A 25,157-nucleotide genomic window follows, 5' to 3' on the forward strand; every position below is an offset into this window, starting at 1 on the left:
TTTCTTATTCTGGTCTAGATCTTTTAATTTCGTGTTTTCCTCTCTAATCTCTCTAATCTACTTATGAAGGTCAGTGGAGCTGGTGTACATTTTTTTTTGTTTTTTATATCTTTCTCTGGTTACTTGTCTAATTCATATACTTCATGCTTGCATCCAGTTTCTCTGTCTTTTAGTTTATTTCCTGTCCTGCCAACAGTGTTTTATTTCTTTGGAGCCATAAGCCAATGTGGTGGCAGTTAATGCTGGGCTTAGCTCGTTTCTGATGCCATGTGGAAAATGCTTCTTCACCTCTCATTTAAATATTTTTTGTCCTCTGTTTTTAACAGTGGAATCTAACAGATTCAGTGTTGCTTCTTGTGACCCATATAAAAAGGTACATTTTATAGCTGGATAGTAGTTGACCCTCAGTGCCTTTGGATTTATCCCCTCTGAAAGCTTTTCATTGTTCTGTTAGTTTTTTATTATCTTTTTTAGCCAGTACATTCTATATCATGATGCTTATGGTAAACAGTATCCTAGTAACAGAAGTAATTGGATGTTGAACTCAGAAAAAAATATTAGCTTGCATTGTATTACCAACAAAGAGCAAGGCTGGAGGCAAGCTTACAAATATCTGATGGGCACAGCCTGAAATTATGGAATGGGAAAAGTTGGAAACACCTGGCATTTAAAACATATACTAGATTTTTTTTCTAGTGTAAATTAAAGATATTGACAGTAAGAGTAAAATATTATACGTGAATCAGTCTGTGTATCTTCTGTTGCTGAAGGGTCTCACTCAGCAAAATTCCTGAATGTCGTGGGATGATGAAGACAGCTAAATTGCAAGCCCATGTTCAAATGCCTTGCTAAACTAGGATCTTTCTGCTCATATTCTTACTAGATATGTACTTAGTCATGTGATAATACAGAATATTAAAAAATAAAATCCATCAAGGTGCTGCAACTAGTTTTATACCCAATATAATGCAGGGTAAACATTTTTAACTTAAGAAACAAGCTCTAAAAAATGCTTAGCAGATGAAGCCCTAAAGTAATTTTTCATGCATAATTCAAAAAGTTTATTTGTTTGCTTGGCTAAGAAAATGTATGATATGCATATAACAATGTAAACTTTTTAAAACATCAGATAAACATTCACTATAGTAGCAATTGACAGTTGTATATTAAATGTCATTACTTTTTTCCAGAGGTTGCGCAGTATTCTTCAAGTCCAGTTCTTTCAACACAATCATAATTGATGTTAACAGAAAATGTAAATTGGAAAACATCTTAATTTACTGTTGGTAAAACTCTATTCTAATTGAAATATCTCACCCTAGTAAAATAATTAAAATGTTGGCATGCAAAATTATTAATATGACCTTAAAAACAAATTGCTTGACCCTGTATAATGATGATGCTTCTTTTAAATACTTTCAATAGGATATTTCTTCACGGATTTGCAGAGCATGGTGGAGACAAAAAGAACCGAAGGTCAGAGCCAAAAAACAAGCAAACAAACAAGCAAAGAAGCATAGCCTTTAAAAAAGTGCTTTAAATGAAACTTAGGCATTTAGTTGCAAAATTCTGTTTGTGAAAATCTCCATTTGGGTACTGTTGAAAGCATTTAAATTTCATACATGCCTCACTTTTTAAAAAAGATTTTAAAGATTCCAGGAGACAGAAGTGGGATTCAACTCCCTAACCACAGATGTCTTGAGATTTATGCTGTTTATAGTGGTTATCCTATGCCTTTTTTTTAAACTATGAAAAAGCAAAAAAATAATATTCTTAGGGGTAACTGATATAATCTTTATGTAGCTATACAAGCTAGACTAGACACATCTTGTTTTTTTTCTCCCCTAGGTAGAAATCGGGGCGAGCTCAGCTTTAGATATCTTCATTGTAGGTGTATGAACTTAAATAAGATAAAACTCAGACCTACAACTACTCTGCTACCTACAGTGATTTCTAAATCCTTCTGGCATCCTTTCTTTGCATGAGAAGAGGTTGTTATACTGTTAGATCAAGGTGATCATCCTTTAAGATCCAGACTCTCGCTTTAATCTGTGAAGGCCAGAGTCTGGATCTTAATGGACAACCACCTTGATCTTATGGTGTAACAACCTTTCATGAAAAGAAAATATTTACATTCATAAAAGAGTCAGGTAAATCTGTCAAGCCAGCTTTTTAAAGTGAAACTGCATTCCCCAATATGGGTCTGGAGAGCAAAAAGGAGAAACACAGGAGATACCTGAAACGGATCTTAGGTTTAAAATGTGAAGATGGCATCCCTCTACATAGTCTGGTACTGAGCACTTAAAAACTGATGGGCAAAACTAAGTGTCTGCAGCGTTCACGTAGTGCACATTAATGCAGCTGCCTGAGTTCTAGCAAAACACTTTATCATTGTCATTAATTTCCAGAAAGGGCAGAATGCTATCTAGCTGCTAGGGATGGCCTCTTGGAATTGAATCTTGTTGAAAGATAATCAAAGAGGGTTGTCATTCAGTAACATAAATCTTAGTATCAGAGAGGATTCCCCTTTATTTTTAGTATCACAGGGGAGAAGGATGGGGGACAAAGCAGCTCCTTTTGCAGAATAGTATGTTTTTTAAAAGCTTGGTGAATGATGACATGTCAGTGGATGACTGTGCCTTTCATGTGTATCAGACAGGCAGGTGTTATGATCTAAAATTCCTATTCTAACTATCTCCCTGGAGCTTAAACAGTTATCTGGACAGTGGCATTAATCAGTTACTATGCATTACATATGACAGTGTAAGGTTGATAATTACAAACCAACCAGCACATTTTCCTAAACTCGAATATTTTGTCTGTTTGGCAGGAGGACGTATAACATAAAAGATAAAAATAAGGAAAAAAATGAAAGAAGTTCTCACATTTGGTACAAACTTCTAGTATTCTTTCTATCACTATCAGCACAGGCAAACCATTTTTAAAGTTGGAGGTTTTTTCCTTCATAGCTTGGTTTTTCATTTGTGAGAAATGAAGACCATATTAAACCAAAGCTATTCTCTTGCAGCCCAACTTGAATCCATAAGGTTTTTGAGATGTTTTGTGTCATATCAAATTCTCTTAAAATAAGTGACACAATGAAGAGGTCTGCCTTATAATTTCAACTGCTTCACAGTATTTTTCACATAAATCAGGTACAATAAAATATTATCTGTATAAAAAGGCTTTATTATTTGATAACTGTAGAATAAATAATGTTGGAGGATTTTTTGTAATTAAGCTGACTATATATGGTGAATCTGTTCTCTTCAAATATAGTTTCATTTTCAAGGAAAATACCTGTGGCACCATTCTTTTATAGATAAGACTAACATTAATCTACATAAGGAATCTAGCATAATTTATATTAAAGGAAAGTTTTTTAAGCATTCAGGAGATGCTGTATAAGCATTGCAAAGCTTATAATCCACATCCTGTAAGGTTTGCAATGTTTCATAACTTTGACAGTACAATTAGAGATGTGAGGATAATCAAGCCAGTTTTTATCTTACTAGCCAGCATAGTGCAAGCTTCAGTGAGAGTCTGCAATTCAGCATCTTTCCATATGCATAAGAAACCTTCAGTTGCTGAACCTTTTCTTGGCTCAAGCTCACTGCTCTCAGTACTGAACTAGCAGGTTAAAGCTATCATGGGTAGTCTTAAGAACAATTTGCAACATCCTTTGTTGTACAGGTAAAGTTTTAGGCAGACTCTTATTGTTTTCGATGTAAATAAAAGCTACCAAGAACACCAAAATGTTTTGGAAATGCCATATAATCTATCAGGGTGTTTCCAGGGCTCCCTGAATTATTTGCAGTTTTAGCAGCCTGTAAAACTAGGAGTCCCTAGAGCCTGGCTCAGGTCTTCTGGTCGTCCAGGGAACAAAATGCGTGACTGTTGCTGTCTTAGACCCAGAGCTTCAGATTAAGATCTGTCATCTCCTGAATGATGATTTGGGAATAGCCTGCTTGGAGTGTTTACTCAGAGACAAGAGGTCTTGCATCCTGTGGGCTCCCAGCAAATTTCCACCTGACAGTCTGACACTGAAGGATACTGCTGCAGAATATACTGCAGTCTGGCTGGCCGCAGAGGTGTCTTCATTCCTCCTGGTCACCTGCAGTCCCTGACAGACCCAGAGGAACCAGCAATTCATAGGCCTCTGTCTTCAGGTTGGAGACAACTTCCAGAAATCATTTGCTCCCTGGTGGTTCCCAGTGCAGAGTTTTGCTATGTCAGCAGTTCCTCCTGCCCACATGACCAGCCACTCTGCTTGTAGTGTACTCAGGAAGGATGGACTCCTCTTGAAAATGAACTCCTCAGAGCATATTTTGGATGGTGCACAGTGAATGCCAGAGGAAAGAAAAATGACAGAGAAGATGAAAAGGTCTGTCTAATGCACAGAACTGTCATGTCCTAATGTAAGTCAAAACCTCCTATGTTTTAATATATGTACTCTAGGATTTTTGTAGCTATGCTTGCCCTCTTTTTATTTCTTTTTCTATTTGTTCCTTTATCAGGTGACATCTTATGTGAAATTTTCTACTGTCCACACATCTGAACACCCAGATCTCACATTACTACAATGTGAAATAAGCTATTGCTGGCAAGTGATGATTCTTACCAAGCTGTGAAGGATACGGACCATATTCACTTAGTTCTCTGCAAACTTTCAGTTGGATTTCAGTAAGCTGACACCTATCTCCAAAGGCTTATATGTCCCTTTTTCTTTCTTTTTTTTTTTTTTCTGACACAGTAATTTGAGGCAAGTCAGGACATCTCAATTTTTAAGAGCCAGGAACATGTAACATCCAGTCCCTAAGGGGGAAATACTATTTAAATAATTCCATGTAGTCTCCTATGTCTGCTAAAAGAGAGAATAAATATAATCAGAAAAAGGTGACTAATATCTTTCTCTGAATACCCAGTGTGCATCTTTTTTAGCCATCTGTTCTCTCTCCTCCAGGTCCCGATCCCACATGTGCTAAACGGTAAGCACAGAACCTATCAGCAAACCTGAAGTTAAGGGTATCTTATACCTCCTTTTATAGGGGGATCTTATACATCCTAGTTTTCCAGCTCTTAAACTGTACCTTCTGCAGAGAAGGTGCCTTATTGATGAGAAAGTGCACCTTTACCAGCTTACCATTTACAGTATTTTTTGTTCTTTCAGTATTTCCAACAGTTAGAGAAATACTGTTATCCTTCTTTGGGCACAGAGGAGGAACTGAGAAACAGAGTTAAAAGACTTGCTCTGGGCCATACAGGGACTCTGTGACAAACTAGGATGGGATAGTGTTAAATAATACTATAGAGGAATACACTTTCCTCTGAAGCTTAACTCCCAGTTTAAACTGACATATTCTGCAAACAGGCACCATGTTACAATACCAATGCTCCTTACATGATAGATTGAAAGTCAGTCTCAAAGTACCAGAGCAGCACATTCTCCTTGAGCCTCCCTTGTTAATTGTGAATCACGTATATCCCATCAATAACCTGTTGTGAAAAACAGAACTTTTCCTTGTTAGATCAGGCAGTGCAATTACAAAAATGGTATATTGTGCTTCACAATTTATTTTGCAGATAAACAAGACTACTTTAATTACCATGATCTGACGTGCCATCTCCAGAACAGAAGGGACAGTATCGAAAGGTGTAATACATTTGTAATACAGGGATGGTTTATTTTAGGCATTAAATAAAATGGCGTTAACATAGACTATGAAAAACACAGCCCTATTCTTAATAGAATCTTTCTTGACGGAACAATTATAAAAATGGATTTCAGATTTTACTCCTTAAGTCAAAATATTAAATGTTGTACTAAATTATATTTTGGAAAATATGAAGCTTGTGCCACAAACAAGAAATAACTTTTACTATTCAGGGTGTCTTTGGTGTGTTTTAATTTCTTAGATTTCGTAATGCAAAGTTAATCCTTGCTTGACCTTAAATAAGTGGGAGGTTAGCAGAGTCAAGGAGCCCTAAAAGTCAAATCTTTTCGCAAAGATCACTTTTCATTTTTTGATTGATTAGGGCAAAATAGCCATCGTGATCAAGATGACAAGCAAACGGGAGGACTGAAGTAGGTGGAAAAGTGTTTGAGGGGTGTGGACATTTTAAGAAAGCAGATTAGAGAGATGGCACCAAAAGCCAAAGAAGGTATAAAAGAAAGGCCGTATTCAGGCAAGAAGAAATCAGAGCAATAAAAAATTATCATTTTTGATGCTTCAGTCAAGCAGCACAGAACAGCTGCTGTGCCTAACAGAACAAACAATTCTTGCACCTGCAGAAAGAAAAGAAATAATAGCAAAATAGCATCTTCCTGATGAAAAGAAGTAGATGTGGATGTCCTTGAGAATATAAATTGAGATCCCTGTTAAGGTCACAGCCCAGCAACTGTGGGAACAAAACAGATCCAATGACACAAAACACCTTGTCTGAGTTACTGCTGTATACCTAACACACAGTGTATTTTCTCCCATGTGCTTCAGCAGGAGTATTTACTTGTAAAGTTTTGTGTAAGCTGCAGCAGAGCTGCAGGAGCTGGAGAGAGCATCTCCCCACACCACAGCACTCAGTGCCAGGGCAGCTGGCACCCTGGCCACAGCCTGGGCTGCCCACTTGCTGCAGGGCGAGGCACACAAGTACCAGAGTGTTCTTGGGCCACATGGTGAGGACCAAAAATTTGGGATGTATGGATCCTGCTGTGATGTCAAGAGGCAGCCACAGATCACTGCAGAAGAGTACTTGTACTGACTGGTTATCAGGGAAATACCTGAACAGACTAACTTTATCAGCATACACAGGACTTTGCTACCTACAGAGAGCTTGCAGAGCACATACTTAAGATACACAATCATGAACACAAGGTGAAATATCAAAAATAGGACTTCAAGAAAAGAGTACAACATTTCCCCAGACAGGCATCTGGATATTGTTGAGAATGAAATTTTGAAAGAAACTGCAGGAGAAAAATCAAATAAAGCCTAGGTTTTACAGACAGAGAAATATACCATATATCACAATATATGTTTATAGGACAGGCTTCAATAGCTCCCAAGAACCAGGTCACAACCTTAATGTTAGCTGACTAAAGCTATTGCAGTACTATCATCACAGATCACTTTTGCATTAGTGATATGCTAATACCACCAAACAGATTTTAATACATTATAATGTTAGAATTAACTAGTGCTTTCTGATAAGGAGCAAGTCACCTTATATTATCAGGCATCAAATAACCTTAGTATTTTGCTGATATGTTCTCCTCTGGTACAATCTGCCAAAGAAAAATAGTTTGACTGACTGTAGAGTGGAAAGAAAATGTGACTGAATAAGATGCAGATAAAAATGGATACAGAAATTAGCCCTGAAGTACTGTAGATTTCCCAAGGCTTTGCTAGAAACTCAGTGACAGTTATATTTGGCTTTAAGTGCTTAAGCACAATTTTTTTCACAGAAAATGGTAGATCCTATTCAGAGAGCTTAAACAATGGCAAAGATATTTAAAGGAAGATGAAATTTTATTTATTTGTGATGCACACTACATTCATCAGTGGAAGAATAGGTATGGTAGATAGATAGTGAAAGATATCTTTGTAGTATCGTGTGAATTTGGAACTTAGATATCAAGTATGGACCAAATCTTTCATTTTAGCAATTGGGCTATGACCATAGGGCTGTGTTTATATCAGGGATTGCAGGATTTGTGGGTTTTTGGGGTTATGAATTTGGCTTGTATATATATGGAGACTTACGGTACACACTCAAGCTCACGGCAGGTTCACATGAAGTGGTTTCCTTTTGAAACAAAGGTTGCTGCCATGCAATAGGCAACTAGGAAGCACCATTTTAGTGTGGACACAAGGTCTTCCACTACATAGCTCTCTACATTTTTATGGCACATGCAATGTTAGATAGTTGGCAATCTGTTTATTATTTCATATCCGTGATGCTTGTTGATAGAGATGTTGTTACAGGTCTGCTCTTTACCTATCAGTTATCAAATTATAGTCACAGGTGGACCTCTCCACTATTATCTCTCTATTTTTAATTACTCGGTACTATGTCTTACTAATGGTGGACAATACTTAGCAAAAAGGACAAGAAAGTGTGCATTTAGTGGTTGTAATTGACAGAAACTATATAATTCCTTGCTGCATAAGAAAAAAGCTGAAGCTGAAGATCTAGAAAATTATCTCATCTAGAAAATGCCTAGAGCCTACCCATTTGTAGATGAGAACAACAACATATGCTTCATACTGATTCTTGTATTATAAAGACAGAAAAGGTGTGTCTTGCCCTCCGTCTCTTTGCACATTTTCTTGACTGAAATTCTCTTTTACTGCAACGATGTATTTAAAGATAGGTCCTCCTACATAAAAAAAACCTTGTGAAGGCTAGTACCGCAGTGGTTCAAGTCAGCTACCCACACTCTCTTGTTCCAGTTTCTGAAAGGGAATTGCAGCTTGTTTATCCTGAGAGCACCTCCGGCAGGCTCCCTTCTGAGTCATAGTCACAGTAGCAAGACTGAAAGAGAGATGAGCAGCACGGCTGAAGCCATGGCTTCCAGACAAGGTTGTTCCATGACAGCTGGTCAGGGACAGCATGCAGGGATCTGGTGTGATTGTCTACTGCTAGGTGTATGACCTTGAGGATTTCATAGAAACGGCTCTCTGTTTCTGGAGTCAGTGGGACTTTCTCTTCAGGGTCCCTGGAAAGATCGAAGAGCAGTGGGGGATCATGCTGTGTGATGAATCCTCCATGGCAGAAGCAAACATGAGAATCATAGCAACCATTAGAGTCTTCAGGACTGAAGTTTGGAGTGAAGAAGAAGACTTTCCAGACAGATTCACCTGCAATTTACAGAAACAAAACAGCTGGTGATAAAATGACAAACTAAAAGTCCCCTAGTCTTATGAAACTCTAATTTACACCATGGGAAATCAGTCTTTCGGTACAACCTCGCTCTGTACAGGAACTGCAATATACTGAAAGAGTAAAACAAAATTGAGCAAAACAAAAAAAAGCAAAACATGGTGATTTTCATGCTACACATATTTATGAAACAATTATGATCATTTCATTACCTTGGAAGAATTCTGATTAACTAAATCATAGAATACTTAAAAGAACTTTCCATTTTTACATAAACAGTGCTAAGAAGATTTGCATAGATATTTACTAAGCCATTGCACTGTCTTCTTCAAGACTTATTAAAATGTACCTTTGACCCTTGACCGTATCCAGACACTGTTGGGCCATGTCTGCTTCTCATTTTGCTAATCAAAATAATTTCATTTTTACCTTTTTCTCTCTTCCTCTCTTTGTTTTATTAACCCATTGCCCTCTGCCACATGCTTTCATTGCAAATACCTGGAGACAGTTTCTCATTTTATTAAATGTGATGACATGACAAGGTATAATGGATGCTAAATTCCTCTCTTAAGACTCTAGATGTTTTTTCCAAAAATAGAATCGTAGAATCATAGAATCGTTAAGGTTGGAAAAGACCCTTAAGATCATCGAGTCCAACCGTTAACCTATCTCAGCCAAGTCCACCACTAAACCATGTCCTCAAGCACCACATCTACCCGTCTTCTAAATACTTCCAGGGATGGAGACTCAACCACTTCCCTGGGCAGCCTGTTCCAATGCCTTACTACCCTTTCGGTGAAGAAGTTTTTCCTAATAGCCAACCTAAACTTCCCCTGGCGCAGCTTGAGGCCATTTCCTCTCGTTCAATCACTCGTTACTTGGGAGAAGAGACTGACCCCCACCTCACCACACCCTCCTTTCAGGTAGTTGTAGAGAGCAATAAGGTCTCCCCTCAGCCTCCTTTCCTCCAGGCTAAACAACCCCAGCTCCCTCAGCCGCTCCTCATAAGACTTGTGCTCTAGACCCTTCACCAACTTCCTTGCTCTTCTTTGGACACGCTCCAGCACCTCGATGTCCTTCTTGCAGTGAGGGGCCCAAAACTGAACACAGTACTCGAGGTGCGGCCTTACCAGAGCCGAGTACAGGGGCACTATCACCTCCCTGGTTCTGCTGGCCACACTATTCCTGATACAAGCCAGGATGCCATTGGCCTTCTTGGCCACCTGAGCGCACTGCTGGCTCATGTTCAGGCAGCTGTCAACCAACACCCCCAGGTCCTTTTCGTCCAGGCAGCTCTCCAGCCACTCCTCCCCAAGCCTGTAGCGTTGCATGGGGTTGTTGTGACCCCAGTGCAGGACCTGGCACTTACCCTTGTTGAATCTCATACAATTGGCCTCGGCCCATCGATCCAGCCTGTCCAGGTCCCTCTGTAGACCCTTCCTACCCTCCAGCAGATCAACGCTCCTGCCCAGCTTGGTGTCATCTGCAAACTTACTGAGGGTGCACTCAATCCCCTTATCTTCCACCCAATTTGGTGTCATCTGTAACAACTGTTACAGTAGTGCAACATTTAGGTGACATTCTGCTTTGTAAAATGGGAACTAAAGGTCTTCATTTATGGATTGGTCATTTTCTCTCAGCTGAATCTGCTGTGTACAGAAACTGAACTGTCTGCACTGGTGTAACATCAGTTAGTATTTTCACTGTTTAAATATACGGATTATTTCCTGGATTAAGAATAAGCAGATATCAGTTGGTTCCTTCAAGAAGCACTCATGAACAGAAGGTACAGTGGAGAATCGGAAAATACTTAAGAAAGGAGTAAACAAAAAATGGCTACTATTTTCCCCAAGTATCACATAACAGACAGGGAAGGCAGAAACAGACAGGCACTTCCATGGAAGAATACCATCCTCCCACAGCCAGGGAAGCATACAGTTCTCCAGAAATGGACCAGAGAATAATTAAGTAGAGTCAAATTCTGTACTTTATTCTTAATAAAAGTAGGATACTAAACAGCTCACAGAACTAAACAGTTCACAGAAAGCTTGTTAATCTAGTAACAGATTTTCACAGATTTATGTGCGCTACAGTGGTTAATATTCATTACTCAATTCATCAGTTCAACAGAATGGAAAGCACTAGAAAATCTGGGAAGGGCAGAGATGAACTGGTACATGCCCTGCTGTAACTACATCACACTCAATTTTTAAAGATAAAAACAGGGTTAAAGAAAGAAATGTTTCAGTGGACTAAAGAGTCACAGGCTGCAGTTCTAGTCTATAGCATGAATTTAAGGAACAGTAGGTGACCTTAAGATTCTTTACAGCTTCTTCTATCCCACAGCATTTTTCACAGTATAAGAGATTTTACCTTTAGGAACCAATTCAATGACAGAGCCTGGAGACTTCGAGTTCACTTAGTCTGCACTTAAATCAGGGTCGGACGGGTGAAGGTTATTATACACATTAGACTGGGAGAACCCTCTAAACACTGCTTGGAAGTCAGCAAAGGGGAAGGAGCTTTAAAGGCTGAGAGTGACTTGCTGGCACAGACAATCGTGGCAGGCTTTAAAAGGCTCTGGCTGTGACAGCAGCGATAGCATAGTCTTACTGGGGAAAAGGGAAGGGAAGGGAAGGGAAGGGAAGGGAAGGGAAGGGAAGGGAAGGGAAGGGAAGGGAAGGGAAGGGAAGGCAAGGCAAGGCAAGGCAAGGCAAGGCAAGGCAAGGCAAAGCAAGGCAAAGCAAGGCAAGGCAGCATTCCTTCATCTACCTTTCCAATAACATTTTGAAAGGTTGGTTTGATACTTGAATTCTTTACTGTTTTCTCAGAATTAAAATAAACAAACAAAATCTAACACTCTCCCTTAAATTTCTTTGAACTTATGCATGGAACATTTCCCAGAGCAGAAAAATGCCTCTCATTTAAAATTTAAATTTAAAATTTAAAATTTACATTCTGGAAAGGTATCTAATTCTATACTAACCATTCCTTCAGGCTCTTTAGAAGTGCTTAATTGGCAAGATGGACAATGAAGAACAGAACAAGCCAAAGGGCTTTATTAATCCATGCACCATGTGCCTTTGTAGACCATGCAACATTTGCCCCACCTGAGATTTGATTCAGGGCATTATAACACCTTGATAGAAGAAGAGCAGAAAAAATTATATAGCTATTAAAATGTCAACTCAAAGAAATTCCAGTAAGGCCATGCACATGAGAACTTTGTGGTCAGGCTGTCTTACCACACATCTATCTTTGATGGTATACTTGTGCTGAATGACACTGAAAAGACATTTTCAGCCAACTTTTTTTGGTGTTGGGCACCAGGCCAGATCAAGGGCTTACAGATAGCAATATAAAGTTGGGGATTCTGAATTAATGCAAGTCAGTACAAGCATGTCATATAGGTAAGACATGGGGAAAGGAAAGAAATAAGGAAGTTGTACCATGATTTTTTTCCCCACAGAATAAAGAATTGTTCTTCAACACACTGGCGATGTGATTCAGACATGATGAGATGTCACACATGCCCTGTCCCTAACCCTGCACGTGATTTTGCAACATGCCATATGCTTTGTGTATAGGCAAACCTGAACAATTCTTTATTCTGTGGGGAATATGATTACACCGTGCAAAACACTGAGCTCTGGGAGAGCAAAGTCTGTTATTGTACAATGTTCATCTGTTGCACTGCAGCGATGTTTCAGTAAGGATCTGGAACTTCATAGGGTGCTGGAGGAACAGCAGCACAGACTTTGACCTCCGATTTTCTAAGCATTATAAAAACTAAAGCATATCTGTCAGTGTCTGTGGCTGTGGAGCAGCCAGTGTAATATACTAGGAGACATAAAGAGCTGTCAGACTTCTAATCTGTAAAGCTGATGAACTGTATAAGGCTCAATATTAAAAAGAGAGAGCTCTCTCCCAGTGTCTCTCAGCTGATATAAAATCTCATTTTGCCAGACAGTTAACTACAAGGATTAAATTAATCTCTCAGTAATTAATGATACCTTTGTTCTGCAAAACATCTGGATAGTAAACTCTCTTTTTATATAAAGATAACTACATGTCTTTTCCTCAGTGAAGTTAGTAAAATTGTTAGGGCTCCCCCACAGTAAAGTTTTTCAGATCCCTTCTGAAACAGCAAGCCCTAGGACTGCAACACCCTTCAAGATCCTTTCCCAATGCTTCACAGCTACTTTATTTAGCATTCATTTTTCCTGCAATTATCCAGCTCTCTGAATTGTCCAACAAATTCACCTCTTCAGCTCCCAGAATACCCGTTTCCTTTACACATTAAAAAAAACCCAAAAGTTGTACATATAGTCTCAAATTAAAATAGGTTGCAATTAGTTCAAGCAAATCTGCTATTAACATAATTGTTCAGAGTTTGATCTCCCTAACAGACTCCTTTTCTGTTTTATTATCCCTCACCCATCTATTTATCCTCTCATACTCATACAGACAACCATAGCTCCAACAGACAGGTAGCAGCCGTGAGATTAAATAAAAGTCTTTCAGTAAGATATATTAATATTTCCAAGATGAAGTGACACACTGGATATGGATGTCATTTCTGTTCTTAATCACTGATGGCTAAATGGTGTTTTCTGATAAGCAGTTCTTGAAGTGAATAGAAGCTATTGCTGCGTTATTGCCCAGACCTCATCTTTACTGCATTTAATCTATGACAGAAGCTATGATAGAAGCTTTATAGGTTTGCTGCTACTGTAATCTCCTTTGTTCATATTATTTTGCTTCTTCTTTCTGTAGAAGAACAAGTTAAACAGATCTGTTCTTCACTATGAATTGGGGAGCTGGTCTCTCCTTGACTTCAGATGCCTTTGAGCATAACCCTTTGGATGTAGCATACCAATGTAAATTGCCCACAGACTTTTCCTGTATCTTGAGTGTGCTCTGCAGCCATTGTCAGCTCCCACGCTCTAACTCACGCCAGCTCTTCAATGTTTCTACAGAGTAGCAGATGAAAGCTGCAACTCACTTGAAAATTACATTCTTCAGATAACTGTTGTAATTGTTAGATTGAATCATTTCTTCCCACTTCCTATATCTTTAGAGTCATTTAGAATTGTTAGGTTCTCTGCTGATCTTATATTAAATAGATATCACACGTGTGTATGTATTCAGCTCTTCAATAATTTAACAATTTAGAAGAAGTTTTGGCTGCTAAAGTCTCGTAGAACTATATATAGCACATAGAGAATACTCTTTGGTTACTATGAAGAAAATTTACATATAATTTTTATGAGTATGTATGTGCATTCCTCAAACAGCTAATAAAAATCTGCTATTTGAGTTAAAAAAAAACGTAATTTTATTGTTTGTTCAGGGAAAATTTGTATTTTTTAGATATTTGTTTTAAGTATCTGGGTATGTTACTATATAATATTGCTACACCGCTCAAAAGACAGCACATTATGTCCCAATGTAGGTGGAGAATAACTGAGTGATATTCAAAGACATAATGTTAGTTTATGAGAATCAGTTGTTGCTAGAGAGACTTGCATAAAGAACTGTGAAGAACATAAAGTATTTGAGGTAAAAAAATAATAATAATAATAAAAAAAACCAGTAGTAGCAGTGATGTTAAAATCTTAAGGATAGAAACTGCAGTGTTAAGTATCCTCTAAAATAGAAAGGACTGCACATTGGTGGATACCTAATAATCATACTGAACCATTGCTGGAGGAAAAATACAAGACAGTGAAACCATGCTCAGGCTGCTGAAGACAAGACAGAAATCTCATGACTGAGCTCATTATCTAGAGTAAGTGCTGTGGTATGAGAAGCTTCCACTGAATTCTGTTCAAAAGTCAAGATTATGTGCTGAACAGTAGCAGCTGACAAAGAATTATTTTCCTGAATTCTTCATCATCGTCTTCAAAAAGAATTGATTGATCATTTACAGTGTTTTCTTTTCTTGTTGAAGAAACTCACAAATTGGAGGAATCTGTGGGTATAGAAACTATGCTGCTAAAATAGAATGTTCTATAATGCAATGTTATGCCTCGTTTGGAAGTCTTAGTTAACAGCAACAGGGATGAATACATGTTGCCCTGGAAAAAAAGTTCCATTCATAGTAATCTGATGCACATAATCCAGAGACTTGTTAAAGATTTGTTTGAAGAATCTATTTACTTGCTGAATGGTCCACGTAATTTTCAGTTCATCCAAGCAGCAGCTGATGGCATGATGAAGACAGAAGAAAATGTTGGCATAAAAAAAATTACTGGTCTTTTCCAACCTATATTCAAAAGTCCTTGAAAACAGAAAAGCCTTATTTTATTGCTTGTGAGACAAATAGTATTGATTTGCATGTACTGGTTTTCCACTGGAGTCAGTAAGAGATATAGTTAAAGAACTGAGAAAGCAACACACTTAATGTAACAAAGCATAGCCACTTTGCCAAAGATGACAAACACCAAACAGAAACCTATTCAGAATTGTGTTTTTTCTTTTGTGCTTTCTGTCCTTCGAAAAGATTTTATTAACAGAAAATAAATTGAGGACAATCATTACTCTTCTACATAAAGTGGATGTAATCATTCTGAGTGAAATGAACAGATCTGCAAGATTCAGACAGCAATTTTCCTGATACAAAGCAGACGTATGAGACAAAGATGCAAAGGAAGCCCTAAGCAACTTGGGCCAGTATTTTCAGACAAGTTTGAACCAACCAATGCCCAGGAATTTGTTTATAAATTATTTTCTCCAGACATTTTTCAAAATTTGGATGTCAAGAAAACCTTTGACACACAGAATGCTAGTGAAGTATTCCAAATTATTAATCTGAAAATTGATAGCATGTTTAACCTTTAAATAGAAAGAAGAATATCTAAAACCAAAGAAATAATTATGCAAAGTTACTTTAAAAATGAAAAATAGAAATTTTGTAAATGCAGTAGCTTGGAATTTTGTGCACTGCCAAAGAACACTGCATATTCATTTGTTTTATTTTAAAAGATTGAGGGAAAAGGTGAATTATGCTTCCTTAAAGCTATCTCAGATAGCTGATTTTTTTTTTTTAACTTTAAAAACCTACTAGGATACTTAGGAAATCTTCTGAAAAAATATTTTTGTTTTATTTTGAAAACTGAATCAGTTAAGCGTAAATGACAACATAGCAAAGAGGTTCCTTTTGTCAGAGTAAAAAAGCTGAGTTAAAGAAAGTAACCATTTCTAAGTGATATGGTGCAAAAAAAATTCTGAATTACCGAATTTTTTTTTTTTTATTGTAAAGACTATAGTATGTGTAGTTTAGCATCTGAAATATATGGCAATAGTTTTTGTCCCACTGTTAGAAAATGCATGTCTTTTGCCAGAATCTGAAACTAGCAAAAGTTTACAAATGGTGTTAAACTATGGGGTGAATAGCTGAAAGTAAATAGGAATTTGCATCCCTTGTTTTTATTAGAAAGAAAAGTTAGAAAAATTGTGCAGGTATTAAGCCAATTAGAACTACAAAAATGTATATTACCTGATAGCTTGAGGTGTTCTAATACCCAATGTTTCAGCTGGAATTTGAGTCTTGGGGGGGGCATAGAAAAGTTTAAAACTATTTCATTAAGATTCTTATAAGCCTATCATTTGGAACCAATACATTTGAAGAAATGGAAAGTAGAAGTTTACTGAAGGTCTGTGATGCAGAATAATGTGACTAATGAGCATATGTTCAAACAATGCAAAAATCACCCAAATTCCTGAATTAAACCTAAACGCCAAAAGTACATATCACAGGGTGTTCTCTTAAAGATGATCAGTGGGGAATCATATAAAGTTATTCCTAAGAAAATTTTAAGAAGTCTATTTTCTGTTTTCACTTGGACCTGTTCAAGGTTAAGGTATTTCAGAGAAATCCAGCAGTTTGCCAGTGTGGACCTCTATGCAAAACCCAAACTTCATTTCACAGTTCTCCAGTCAGCATGAAAGCTTGAGTTTGAAGAGAAGAGTTTTAGGAAAGCAATAGAAATATTTTTCTTGTCTTGGTTGTATGCAAGATGGATGCAGAGATCTTCAGCTGTTCTCCAGATGACAGTAAGTACTGGAAAAGGGAAACAACCTTGACTCTCTCCTCCTAATTTCCAGCTTTAAGGAATGCATGTGTCCAGCATAGTGAAAAACAGGCTTTACCCCTCTGAAGTGCTATAACCTGCTAAAATCTCCTTCCTACTAAAAACAAGAACAGAGAAGGGTCTCCTGGGGCTGCAGACAAGATCAATACATTTTAACTGTTCCTTATATATGTTCCTTATATATGGAGAAGTCAGAATTGTTTTGATGAAGCATTACTTCAGATCTGTCACTCAATTAATACAAAATCATTTTGGCTAGTAAACTGTTCAGTCATGCATGGAGTAAACAAAATAAAATTTTTGTGGGGTTTTGTTTGTTTGGTTGTTTTTGTTTTGTTTTGTTTTGTTTTTTAATAAGGAATGGTTCACTGAATTGGTGTACAGGAGATTTGGGTTGCACTTTCCATGCTACAGTCATTCCTGCCCCTTAGTTTGCAATCTAAACCAGAAGAAAATGAACTGCAAATAAGAAAATAAACAGAAAAAAAAAAAAAAAAACAAAACAGAAGAGAAGGTCTCTATTTCATTTCAATTTAACCAACTGGACTAGGAAGTTGGGTTTATGTTCTTGCTATGATTAGGAATAGGGTAAATATTTAAAAAAAAAAAAAGGTCAGGATTTAATTCTTTTTTTTTTCCCCTAGTCTCTGTCTCCCAGAGTAAGTAGGGCAACACTGGTAGGGAGGGGAGCACTGCAACTCCCAGGGTATATATAGCTCTGCTTGACCCTAACAATAACTCTGCTGCCACTGTCACAGAGCAGAGCAGAGGCAAGAAAATACTGTAACAGCATTTGTCATGCTTGTCAGGAGAAACACTTTCCTACCTAAAATATTGTTAGCAGAAATGTGTATCAGTTGATTAGGTCAGTTTTCTTGAGCTTGATATAAACAGTTCCGTGGTGTCTGTTCAAGCTAGAAATGCTCTTCTCCCCTTCAGCAGTTACATTATTTCACACTTAGCAAATAATATGCCTGTACTCTGTCACCCAAATTCAGCTGCAGCTGCTCTGACATGAGGAGCAAGATAGCAAATTAAAATACTTAATGAGATAGTTTAGGTAAATGACACTTGATGCTTGTTCTGCTTCCTCCAGCTGTTGTGGTTGAAACACTGAACACAAACTAGGGATTTGGGAGACCACTTGGGATGTCTCCATGAAATGGGCAAGATCAGGTAGAGAGAGAGAAAAAAAAACAAACAAGGAGGCAAACAAGGAGTGAAGATGATGCTCACAAAGCAAGTTAGGAAGCACGGGAAACAAAATATCTTCAATAACCAAGTAGACGAAAAGATCATAATGGACTTCAGCAAGAAACTAATAAGTGGCTCAAATGTTTGATACAGTGCAAAAAGGTATGTCTTCTTCATATTATCAAAGAAGAAAACCAGGAACAAAGGAGCCAAAAAGAACTTAGAACATGACCCCCCCCCCAAAAAAAAAAAAAAAACAACAAACTTGTAAGATAGGAGACTTCTCTAGAGAGAACAGTGGAAGTGAATGAACTTATGAGACTAAACAGAAAAGGGAAATGACAGGAAAACCCTCACGAAGGTCAGAGTTTATTACAGCTTCTGCAGTTGCAGAAGGGAAAGACTCACACAAGGGTTTGATCAGTTAGGAGGATCAAAAGGAGTTTCACTATCAGTGAGAACAGAAGCTCAGAAATGGAAAGGGAAATGGGAATTAACAGATGGGAAAAGGATGAAAACAAGGTAAAAGGACATAGCTCAGAAGGGAGAAGGGGACTGCCTTTTGCCCAACAAAAATGTGTTGCAAGTAACCTGAAGACTCATAAGTTATTACTGAAGGAAAAGAGAATTTTCTTCCATGACCTACATATTCTGAATTAGATACTTGATGCTATTTTAGTCTTCCTTGTGATTGTGTAGCTGAACCAGTGGAGAACAGCCATAAATCCACATCATGCTGATACTTCAGTGTTTTTCATACATGGTGACCCTCAAAACCAGAAAAGTGGTCTGCAGCACTTGCCTTCTACTGTTGAGGAAATCTCAAGAAAAAACTTTGCTGTAGACTATAACATGCAATTGTGTAAATACCAGTAAAAGATACGTCGATGTATCTATGGAAACTTGTTACTTATTGTTATAAGTTTCTGTACTTTCTTTGATAGACTACATTGCCACTACATGTTGCTATTAAGACAAAGGCTGGTGACAAGAAATGAGGTTTAATGAGACTTCATGAAGTTTATGAAGTGATTTTGGGGAAGGACATCTATGCCTCCACATTAAGAGCTGCCCCAATCACAACACTTGCCTGTAAGAAAGAATAAAAAGATTCTTAGAGAGCTGATAGCTAGCAGACAAGGTAAATGACTGTTTTAGTCTTGTGTTAAAAGGAAAATTGAACAAGTGAAGCAAGTGGCACTTTCTTAGTTAGATTTGAAAGATCTTTATGCCATTGTAACTCAAATCAGGATCTGTATCTCATCCATTTTTTTCTTTTCTGACCATTCTTGTCAGTTCTTTCATGACACTGATGCATGGATAAAATGCTGTTCTGTACTACAAACCAATTCATTCTTTGTATTTTACTAGACAGTCTAACCTGGCTATCTTATTTATTGCATATTTGTAGACAGGCCCTTATTTGAAACTCTGCTGATTTAAAATGACACTAATTAAATGACATTATCCTAAAATTTCCAGTCAATTTCAAGAGACTCCCATAGTGTCATTCCTGACCCTCAGCAAAATATTAATGTTTTCCACATTGTGATAAAGGTGGCAAGGCATTTCTAATTTTAAATTCAAGGTACTGAGTAGGATTTATTGCTCATCACTATGCTGCTACTTAGTATGCAATTTGACAATCTGGTCACCTCACCTAATTTTGGATCACTGCAATGTGGAGGTCTTTATGTAAGCTAGTTACCACCCTATACTGATCTGCTTCTTACCTTTGTCAGAAGTCTGCTTTAGTGTGAGAATAATTTTGCTCATTTCTCTTTTGATGAGAGCTATTAGCTCTGGTTAGCTCAGCTGTAGGTATTTACACTGTAGACATCCACATATTGTCATCACCATCCTCAGAATTTGCTAAAAACCTAAGGTGTCAAGAGCTTTGAAGGCACTAAAGAGCTTCACTGGCCCTGCCCAGACCTAGGGTGGATCCCCATCCATGCACCCTGTCCATGGACCAGGATTCCCATTTCAGCTCAGCCGAGGCCATTAGTACCTGCCCAAGCGGTGCTGCAGGAGTGACAGTTCCCAGCCCTGTCTCTGGATGGCCTGAGGTTTTAGCCTTTCTTCCAGCTCTGTCTGTGCTCCCATCTCTTCCTGCTCCTGACTGGACTCTCTGGATGGACCCTGAACTTGAATCACCACTTTGCCTAGCCAGGGACTATTGGTGGATCTTGTTATTAGCACCCAGCTCTACTCCCTCTGCTCAGGAGCTGGAAGATGTTGCTCTGTCAGTAAAAGCACTGCCAGTGCTGGGGTCACTTACAGTTCTGTTGGAGTCATTTTTAGAGGGAAGCATCACCCCAAGTTAGACAGTCAAACTTCTTGTCTCTCCAGCATTCTCTAGTCCATCTTTAATTTTGCTTTCTAAGATCAAATATCTATTTACAAGGTGCTGCTGCTTATGAAAGATCTCACAGTATTCATAGATAGTGGGTTAAATGTCTCCTCCTCTCAAGTATATGTAAAACCTACACATTTAACTGATGTGGCCAGAAATTACAGAGGTTTGCCTTCCTTGTTTATATACATTACTCATCCTTAATGATCATTCAGTGACACTTGAAATATAGTCACTATCTACAGTACATTTGCATTGACTCTGCTTATGCAATGCCTGTATCTTTCTCATATTAATGCATGCAGTTTCCTCTGTTTCAGTTGTAGCAAATAAGAACAAAAGCTCATTTCAGATATTTCAAATGAATTTTCTTTTTGTCATCTAGTTCATTCCGCTGTCACTGCACAATTGTTCCCTACAATGTATTTTTTAAGAGTTCTCTTGATGGATGGTGTCTTCTATTGTAACTTTTCTGCTACTATCATTCATTTCCTTTATTGTGGAAGACAAAGACATTTTATTGGCATACTCCTTTCACTTAGTGTTTTATCTACTAACTTTTTCAAATACAAATCCTTCATGAACTTTTGCTGGAGTTTAAATAAAGATTTTGGTGCAGATTATTGTCTCAGAGTTCATTTGGGTTGCCCCATCCCTCAATTACCTGTTGCATTGTCTATTCTAAATTCCATTTCTACACCTTTTGTAGAGTTGTGGTGCACTGAAGTGAATGTTAAAATCCCTGTGAGTTTACTGAGAGGATGATTTCATCTTGTCTGCCTTCAGTCCAACAAAATATTTCTACCTTAGCTTCACAATACAAATAATAACCTCATGCTTAAATGTACCAAAATACAATCTAATCTGTGACTGAAGCTGCTGTGTGCTCAACTAATTTTTTAAGCAAGGATCTACATATGCTCCTCAACTCCTATTAAATCTTCTACTTCAAACTATTTGAGAAAAAAAAATTGAGTGAATTATTTTTTTGGCAATCTGTGCTGTTACTTAATGAAACAGTTAATAAAACCTTTTTTATTTCTTTGCCACACTGATATTGATGGATACACCATGACTGATTTATTTAATATTGTCTCAAGGTCTATAGGAAGAAGAAACCTGAATCAAGTTTTACCAAGTCTAAGACAAGTGTCATGTTCACTGGACAGCTCTACCTTGTAGAAAAATCAATGTTCAGCATTCAGATCTTGCCTCCATGAAGATTAAAGTCATGTCTGCTTAGCAACATCCTCTAACTCCAAACATAAATTCCTGTTACTCAAGTTCCCATTGGTAAAATCTTGTTGCCTTTTCTTCTTCTGGGATATACATAGATATGTATACAAGACATACTACCTAGTATATCCAGGTGAGTTCAGGTGTTTTTCAGTTTTCTGGTACATGAACCCGGGTGCAGTGTTTGAACAAAGCCCTTCCCACCTCTTGGGCCTGCTGGAGAGATTTGGCAGCTTAGAATACTTCTACACAAAGCCCAGAGTGCTCAGCTGAGATGTAATCAGCCCTGGAGTGAGTTCATCTCAAACTAGAAGAAAGCAGCAATGGATCTGGGAAACTCCAGCCATTGTCCTTCATTCTCTATATTATATATTGTTACACTTTTATGTGTGAAAAAGACAAAATTGCTAGGACTGAAGTCCTAGCAGTGTTTGATTTCTCTCCTAAAAATGACTATAATCCAGATCCTAACTTAAAACTTCTAGCCAATCATTTTCATGGGCCACAAAGGGTGGGGGAGTTTTGTTTTTTTTTTCCCATGATACATGAGTGGCAAAATTAATTCTGATTACTTTTTCCCTCCAGTCTCTGAAGCACAGTTGAAGGAGGGTAGGGAGACCACTGCTGTGAATGAGGTGGTAGAGACAATGTTTCTTCTCTTTGGCTTAATCTCCTATTTTTCACTAACTATACAATTCAATGTAATAATTCTAGCATGCCTCAAAGTATCTTTGAAGAGGGAACTTGTGTCACAAGCCTAATCCAACATTTATTATTATTTATTGCAGCACTATGAGATCCAGGCTCTGTTACACAAGACAGTTACAAAGATGAGTTAAACAAAGACAGCCTCATCTTTGAGCATGAAATACTACATATTTTTACTGATCTAAGAGTATGATCCTGTAGATTATGGTTTAGTTTTAAGGGATTTAACCCATTATTTTAGGAAGTAATTGAAATAATTAGAATATAAAACAGCTTGCAGTCTAAAGTCACTCAGTTACTCATTGTACTTCCTCGAAACTACTGAGAGTGCTTTTGGCATTACATAACAAGACATAGATTTTGTATATGCCCTCCCTCCCCACTGCAGTTAAGAGTGATGACAGCACTCAAAGGATACTGTGAAATACAAACATCTGTATACTGGCAGTTGTTTTTTGGCTTTTGAAGCTTACACTCAGTTTTTAATTCATAGTTCTGAAAACTCAGTCTTCATCTCTCAGTTTTAGCCAGTTTCTTTGTCAAAATACTCTTTAAAGATCTGTGACAATAGTAACGGTAACAGGAAACACCAGGAATTTTTTTCCTATTGTATTCACTACTGTGGCTCCTTCTTCTATGCTATTCTCTACAAGGCAAGTAACTATACACCCATTCCTCATCTGTTGCAACAGAAAAGAACATGGATTACATATAAATGATTTTCAGTTGTAAGCTAGGTTTGTTTTAGCATTCAGCAGTGGTTTGCAGTAATCCATTCTGTTTCATACTATAGTGCATTGCACATTGACAGACATTTACCACAACTTCAGTCCAGTGATTAATTAAAACATACTAATTCAGGCAATGTTTACATGGTTGCTTAACTTTCTCTTACATTTCCAAAGATGTCTCTAACTGGCTGGCATTCATACTGAACATGCCCAAGCTTAAACTCTGTTTCTTTACTAATACTGAGTCAGCACTCCTAACCAAGGTCTTGGCACTTAACCTGTGTAGACATAAAAAAGAACCTGAAATTCAGTTAGGATTAGAGATTAGGAAATCTCCCAATCAAACTGCATTCAATTGAAGTCAGGCCAGGCAGACAGACTTGGTAAACAATTTTCCTATCACTCAGATCCTCACCTTCACTTTGAAATGACTTCCTGTTGTCTGCTTCCACAACCATCTCCCTGAGAACAGACCAAAGTTTATCAGAGGAGGAATAATATGCCCCTGTACACAGCCACGTATATCCTCAGATGACCAAGAATGCAAATAGTTTAAGCCTTCCTAAAGATGCTCCTCTCCCTGGCTGAGGCATAATGTGTTCTCACACACCTTTCCAAATAGGTAGCAATTGAAATACAAAATCTAACAATGAATAGTGGTAAGTATATATCTGAGGTCAATTTAGTCCACAAAGTGAAAAAATTGCTTGAAATTGGTTAGCAAAGACCAAGTATAATTGTCAAGGGAACTTTTTCTTGTGTGTCTAGGCAGAGACTGCATTGATGGGCTCAGCCAAGCACTGAGGTTCACATGTCGATGAGGTACAAATCTGTTTCTGACTCTTTCATGCCATGGCAATAACACAGATTTATCAAGCTTGACAACATGAAGGAATACTCAGTGGGGAATATTCAGGCCATTGTACATGTAGACACTGTCCTTGTTAGTTGCAATCATTTGCCAACATCTTAAGTTTGAGGAGTATCCACTAATGGAATAATCCTTTGCAGCATTCAAATAATTGATACTTAATTTTCTCACTTGATTACAAGATAACAATTTATAAACTTTTTCAGGTTTAAGCCATGTTAAAGAGACACAGTAATATGTTCACTTTTGCATATTTTCTGTCTTTAAAATACAAACACTTCTCATGGTTACTTATAATTGGATTAAATGCTTTGAAAGATACGTACTCAGTATTCTGTGAAATACAAGTAGTACATTTACTTTTCTTTAGTTCAATGTGCTAGCTGCTAAACATTCAAATATACTTCTCAGAACTTAGTTCTACTTTTTTTCTTTTTTTTTTTTTTTTTTTCCAAAAATCAGTATGTCATAACTATTTAAAAGCACTGGAAGAAATTAAAGCATTTCCTAACTGGACACCCGAAATATTTTGGCATATGAAAGATGGAAAAAAAGAAACCTTTGATAATGCTTAGGAGCTACAGGCATTGTATAATTTATTTAGTATGAAGTTCCAAAATCCAGTTAAAGCATTTCTCAGCACCTTTTCTTGATTATTACAGCCTCATTGTGAACACCAGCACAGTTTTCTAAGCCAGACTTTTGTTGCTACTACATAGTCCTGATGTTTGGAGCTACTTGGCATTCTTGATATCACCAGAACTTCTAAATGACCTAGCAGCTCTGCAGGGCAGAGCTGAATGAACTGAAGCAGATGAACAAACAACCTGTATTCTTGTACAATTTTTTGCAATTCCCAGTTGTTTTTCTATCCACTGACTGATTATGTTTCCATTGACCGTGAAACTAAACTGACACATTTGTGTTCAGTACTTACTCTTGTGCTAAGATAAGCCTATTAATGCACTTTGAAAGATTTTTGGAAGGATAAACCTGCAAACTGTCAAAGTATGGTGTTCAATAGAATAATTTTAGTTGTAAAAAACCCTGTAAATTTTGCTGATTTTGATAACCCAAATGTCATA

General features: G+C 37.5%; 1 protein-coding gene across 7 annotated transcripts in view; it reads right to left on the bottom strand.

Moving 5' to 3' along the window:
- Positions 1-326: 326 nt before the first annotated feature.
- The window catches only part of STS (steroid sulfatase), a 117,154-nt gene continuing 92,323 nt past the window's right edge, over positions 327-25,157 (bottom strand). For 6 of the 7 annotated variants that reach the window (XM_087757024.1, XM_087757022.1, XM_087757023.1 and 3 more), the window contains one exon: positions 328-8,858. In XM_087757024.1, the coding sequence (XP_087613150.1) occupies positions 8,476-8,858 (383 nt within the window). In that variant the 3' untranslated portion in view covers positions 328-8,475. Of the gene's footprint in view, positions 8,859-25,157 lie in introns of all 7 variants that reach the window. The other variant, XM_087757028.1, reaches the window with a different exon arrangement.

The sequence above is a fragment of the Nipponia nippon genome, unplaced genomic scaffold (assembly GCF_047370975.1).
Source record: "Nipponia nippon isolate SJK-2023a ecotype South Korea unplaced genomic scaffold, ASM4737097v1 scaffold_2, whole genome shotgun sequence".
In the NCBI taxonomy this organism is placed as follows: Eukaryota; Metazoa; Chordata; class Aves; order Pelecaniformes; family Threskiornithidae; genus Nipponia; species Nipponia nippon.